At 44.7% G+C, this 6,338-nt stretch overlaps 1 protein-coding gene across 1 annotated transcript; it reads left to right on the top strand.

Moving 5' to 3' along the window:
• The first annotated feature begins 3,314 nt into the window (after positions 1-3,314).
• On the top strand, positions 3,315-6,098 carry LOC142471426 (vitelline membrane outer layer protein 1 homolog). Its single transcript, XM_075578230.1, has 3 exons — positions 3,315-3,652; positions 4,924-5,036; positions 5,600-6,098. Exons 1-3 carry the CDS (start codon positions 3,488-3,490, stop codon positions 5,898-5,900), a joined length of 579 nt encoding a protein of 192 aa, XP_075434345.1. The 5' UTR covers positions 3,315-3,487; the 3' UTR covers positions 5,901-6,098.
• The last annotated feature ends 240 nt before the right edge of the window (positions 6,099-6,338 follow it).

The following is a 6,338-nucleotide window of genomic DNA, read 5'->3' on the forward strand; positions in this document are numbered from 1 at the left end:
CCTCACTACTTTGTGAACGTCTCTGTTCTCTCCAATTTCCCCACTTACCACTGCACCATTATTTATACACCTCATTATTTAAAGCACCCACACAAATCCTCTATTCACACCTTCTATCTGCTCCTTCCTGCTGCTGGGAATCTACCCTAAGCCTGAATGAAGAAACCACCTGATCTCACCCACGCCTCCCTGCCATCTCTTCCCTGTAAATGGTGTCAACCTTCTGATCTAATAGTCACTAACCTTAAAACTCACCCCACAAGTTAAGCATTCCAGCAGCCTGCAATCATGGTTACTGTCCAACACTCAGTCACTCCTACCACCCATTGTGGCCAAGCACACCCATCTACAGCACTAATTCCCTCACCTGCTGTTTCTGTAAGTCTCCCACCATACCTCTTAGATTGTAAGCTCTTCGGGGCAGGGATTCCCTTTCCTATTGTCTTATTTTGCTGCACTTCTTGTATCATTTTAATTCCCTGTACTGTATTCTTTGTGAAGCGCTGAGTACACTTTTGGGGCTATATAAATAAAGACATACAATTCAATACAATACAATCTATATCTATCTAAATCTGAACCTCGTTATAACGCGGTCCACGGGGTCCACATAATGAGACCGTGTTATAACCGGGATCGCGTTATAAAATGTTGCCACGCGAGGACTTACCGGCATCTACATCTCTCCTCTCTGCAGCTGTCAGCTCTCTCCTCTCTGCTTCATATGGCTGTGTCCACGTGCCGCACTTACGTACACTTTCGAGCACAGAGGAGGTTTTTTTTTTTTTAAACATACAATTCAATGCTTTATTGCAAACGGACACATACACCCATGTGGGAATTGAACATTAATACATTTTATATAATATACTGTACATGCAGGAATCGAACCCAGGAGCTTTCATATACTAGTACCAATTCTCTACACAACAGGCTTTGCAATGGACTGCTCTGTAGCGTACAGGTAGAGAATTGGAACTAGCATATGAAACATAATGGGTTAGATTCCTGTATGATATGGTATAATTTATAAAATAAATAAAATAATAATGTATAAATTATACAATATATAATAAAAAATAAAATAATAATTAATAAATTATTATTTTATAATTTTTAAATTAAAAATGGTTTTCAGGCAAAAGGTGACATGGTGTGCTCATTTGCATGCCATTTCCCAGAATCCCTTGCTGCAGTGGAAGCACTGTACGCTAGGTGATAATGGTGAAAGGCAGGGTTACAAACCTGTCTAAGACATGTGAATGTGCTCACAAGCGATCTTTTAATTTGCTATATGCTATATGGTGGAGGTTTCCTGTTGCCTTTTTCACTCACCATAAATTAAAATGTTGATATATATTTTTATATATATTTATATATATATATATATATATACAGTATATATATATATATATATACAGTGTTTGACAATTATATACATTTACACCCCCTGCTGGGGAGTAGGCATCTAGTCTTGACATACTGATTCTACTTAATGTGGGCCTCATGGCGGAGGGGGTAAACGAAGTGCCGAGGCCCATTGCAGCAGGACATCGAGGGTTCAAACTGTTCTCAGGGGTGTGGTCAGAGCTGCTAGTGATGGCGCCTAACGAGCCGGGATATCCCCTCTGTGGTGTGGACGCAGCCAGTGGCTCGATGAATCCACTTGCACTATTGGACAGTGTATGCCGGGAGCCTCGGGTAGCAATAGTACTGAGGGCAGGGCTTTGGGGCATATATCCTGTTCAGTGACATATAGTATTTTGCGCCAAATCTGTTCCCGGTCGTAATAGTGATCTTGCACTCGGGCAGTGTCCATGAGCGGGAGTTTCCTGACATGGTCAGTCACGATGCCTAGGGAGAGGATGGCGGGAACATGTCCTAGGCCAAAAGCACGTGTCAGGGGAATTTCATGCCGCTGGGCCCACTTGCGCACCTCAGGCTGCGAGGGCACAAACATGATGAAAAAAAACTTGTTGCACAATTGAGAAAAATATATGGGGCACCCCAGGTCTAAGATCTCAGCAGCGCCTCCAAATGTAGCCCTTTTTCTGACGCCTCCCAAAGGGACTACTGGTCACTGTACACAACCTGCGGCTCCAGGAGATCTGAGCCTCCGCTAGCTGGGAGCCTGGGGTAACTATTCTAGCGCAGCGCCTCCACTTACCCAGGATCCCCGTTATGCAAGATTACCCTGGGCAAGAAACATACCACCACAGTGCGTGCAACCAAGTTTTACTATGCAATCATACCTTATACTCTATATGACATCACACATAACATATTCTTATACTATAATGCTAGTCTTGGCAGCAATACCTAACACCGTTATAACTGCTACGGTCCTTATACTATAGTGGCTCGGCCACACCTCTAAGGAATATTGTCCTGTACAATAGTGGCTCAGCCACGCTCTTATAGAGTATTGTCCTTTTATTGTATTATGTGGTATAGGCTCAGTCCTCTAGCCACTTGCTAGTGTCCCTAAAGAGTTTAGCATAAGGCGGGATCAGCGCCAGATGACCGGTGTTGGTGCACTTGTTGTTACAATATACCTTCCGGTCACGGCGGTGACCGGTACCTCTTCACAAAGGATCCGATGCCTGCGACCCTTGACCTCCAGATGTCGTGGTGTCCAGCCGTCTGGTCCCAGATGACTGCACCCGGCCGCAACTCTGTGCTTTGTCCCTAATTAATGTATAGTAGGGTGACAATCACTTCCACTACAGGGCGTCCCTACGGTACAGCAGCCTACTGTGACTCAGGGGATGCTCCTATGGGCCTGAGGGGATAGCTGGCCTATGCAGGCGGGTCACTGACCCCCTGCACTCACACTACCTCCTTCAGCTCCGTCCAGATCTCCTCTGACTAGCGTGGTCTCTCCCCCACGCTTCCCTTTCCTGCTCCCGTCATCCTAGCCTTCTGATTGGTTCTTTACATCAGGTGACTGCCCAGGAGCTCATGGGAGTTTTAGTTTCTCCATGGAGCCTCTCTGCCTTAATCTGCACAGACACACAGCTATTACATCAGCCACTGCCTGTCTCACTCTGCTCTGACACACTGCAACACTGTTGCAGATACTCCACAGGCTTCTCACTGCACAGAGTCAAACACCAACTGAACACACATCCTTACATAAGTTCCTAATGTTCCTGAGATAAGTTACTTGATGGTAACAACAGAAAAACAAGTATGTAAATAAGTACGTAATTTAGTTGGCAAAAGCGAGTTAGCTGAGACAGTGTTGTATATCTCTTTGATCTAAGGGTATAAAACATTGCTGTCGCAGGATACGCCACTGCCTTCTTAGATACTCGCCACCTTGAATAGAAGTATTTTGTATGCTGTATCCTTGCCGAATCGCTGAGCTGATTGAAGAAATAAAGATTGCTGATTTGAACGGCAAACCTGATTCCCGATTATTACATTGCCGAAGTTTTTCTCACCGTCTCTTGACATCTCCAGTTGAGTTCCTCAAGACCCCACCATGATGTTCCAGGCGTTCTCATCCCTCCTCCTCCTCTCTCTCTTCTCAGTCGGACATGGGAACTTTACAGATCTCATCAATGTCTCCAACGGAGGTGGATGGGGTGAATGGGGGCCACTTGAAATGTGTCCCGTCGGTTCCCGTGCCAGAGGATTCTCTCTCAAGGTGAGATAAATATATACAGTAATAATAATATGATTTCTTGCATGGCAATGTATGTGCTTCTGTATATGGGATTTTGATGGCACAATATTTTAATTGCCCCGCAGAATTTACAATCTAATTTTGCAGGTGCAGTCAAATATTTAATCTTATGCCAGGACTACTTCAGAGGCCAGCTAATTACGGCAAAAATCTCCTTTATAACGGTGATTTATACTTTTTACTCTCTGTATTTAGAAGTAGCCGATACTCCCTCCCCACGTATTAGATAACCCCCTTTCATTGTCCATATGAGACACTATGGGGGCTGTGCACAAAGCAGTGATACAGTAAGTGTTTTTAAGTGAGATAAATGCCGTTATGGCACAATTTATGGCGCAGCTTTCTTATCAATGACGGTGTTTTGGTGATAAAAAGCCTTATAAGTGCGATACTGCAGTGTTATCACTGCTTTGTGAATCGCGCTGCACGCAATTTTGCACCATAAGGCATTTATCTCACTTAAAAACCCCTTACAGTATCACTGCATTGTGCATAGACCCCCCTGTGTGATTACATGATAGCGGATGGGGGGATACAGCAGATACTATGGGGGCTGGGCACTAAGCAGTGAGCTTTTGCTCTGAGAAGTGTCCCTTATACCCCATAAAGTGCCCCTCATTTTAATATCCCACAATTCAGATTTATCTGAGACGCAACATAGGCAAATTATTTGGTCAGGTCAGTGACGTATTTAATGGGTTAAAGGGTCAGTCCCACGTAGGGGCAAAGTGACCTAATGACAGGGACATGTTTAATGGGTTAAAGGGTCAGTCCCACGTAGGGGCAAAGTGACCTAATGACTGTGACGTGTTTAATGGGCTAAAGGGTCAGTCCCATGTAGGAGCAAAGTGACCTAATGACAGGGACGTGTTTAATGGGTTAAAGGGTCATTACAACGTAAGGGTAAAGTGACCAAATAACAGGGACGTGTTTAATGGGTTAAAGGGTCAGTCCCACGTAGGGGCAAAGTGACATAATGACAGGGACGTGTTTAATGGGTTAAAGGGTCATTACAACGTAAGGGTAAAGTGACCTAATAACAGGGACGTGTTTAATGGGTTAAAGGGTCAGTCCCACGTAGGAGCAAATTGACCTAATGACAGGGACGTGTTTAATGGGATAAAGGGTCAGTCGCACTTAGGGGCAAAGTGACCGAATGACAGGGACGTGTTTAGGGGTTATGAGTAGTTATATATGAGATTGATACATTGAAACTGATCTTCCTGATACAGTTGGTAAAGACGCACAGGATCGGTGAGAATACGACTCTGAGCGCGATCCGACTGTACTGCGTTATCGAAATCAACAATCTGAATGCTACTTTAATCCAGTCTACTGAAGGAAGGTGAGAAAGTCACAGAATATGCACAGCCTCAAAGGTCTCTTCTTCACTCGTACAGAGCTTTCCCAAACCTCACAGGTCCCTTCTTCACTAGTACAAATCTTTCCTAACCTCACATGTCTCTTCTTAACATGTACAGAGCTTTCCAAACCTCACAGGTCTCTTCTTCACATGTACAGAGCTTGCCAAACATATATTAGGATGACAGGATGTTGGGGTGTATAATGCAGTGAGGAGGTCAGAAAAATGTTGGGGTGTATAGGAAAGGAAATTAAGGCAGATGGGTGGATAGCAGGGTGTCCGGGTATATAGAGAGGGGTATCACTAGGAGATAAAGGGAGGAGGTCACACCACTTATAGATTTAAAATCTCCTTTACTCTCACACTATTAGAGATCCCCTTTACTCCCTAGAAGGACGTAGGACAGGGGCGATGCCACTATATAGGTAATTGGTCTGACCTCACGTAAAGTCCTGTGCCCCGTCCTACAGGTCAGGTCTCCTCTGCAATAGGTCTGAGGACGTTTTCTCTTCCCAATTTACCATGTTCTCATTCTTCTCTCTCAGGTGGGGCTCATGGACGTCCCCTATATGGTGTCGATACGGCAACCTCATTGCTTTCTCCTTGAGAGCAGAGCAAATTCCCGGGCACAGTGGCAAAAATGACAATGCCAAAGCCATCATCCGGTTTAAGTGCTCAGACCGACTGATCTTCCTTTTTTCTTTGCTTTCAATGGAGTCAAAAGAAGAGTGGAGCCCGTCCTGCAGATACGGGATCTGTGGCATCCGCACCAAGGTGGGGACACCCCAAGGACTCGGAGATGACACGGTCCTCAGTGATGTCCAGTTCACATGCTGTGCCAACTGAGTCATCTCTCTTCTCAACTTCCCAATGAAGGTTCTCCAGTTGGTCTACATTCAACTGGGAAATTCTTGGGAGGGAGAGATGGGGGGGGTTAAGTCTGTGATATCTCTAAAAATATCTGGTGGGGTTGGTTGGAGATGCAGATCTTTTAGGTCCCAAAGTAGAGGGACATTTGTACTGTTCAATTTGAAATTGCAAAATAAACTTGATTTATCATGTACTGCATTTGCCTGGCTATAGGGCGACCCTGAATACAAGGTGACCCCCTCATTTCAGTAGTAGCAGGAGAGAAATAAGTTTACAAATACTCTGCATCTCTCTCTCTCTCTGTCTGTTTCTGTGCCTCTGTCTATGTCTCTTTTGCTCTTTCTGTCTCTGTGTCTCTATGTCTGTCTCTCTGTCTGTCTCTGTCTCTCTTTCTATTTATGTGTCTCTCTCTGT

Source organism: Ascaphus truei, chromosome 20, assembly GCF_040206685.1.
Source record: "Ascaphus truei isolate aAscTru1 chromosome 20, aAscTru1.hap1, whole genome shotgun sequence".
NCBI lineage: Eukaryota > Metazoa > Chordata > Amphibia > Anura > Ascaphidae > Ascaphus > Ascaphus truei.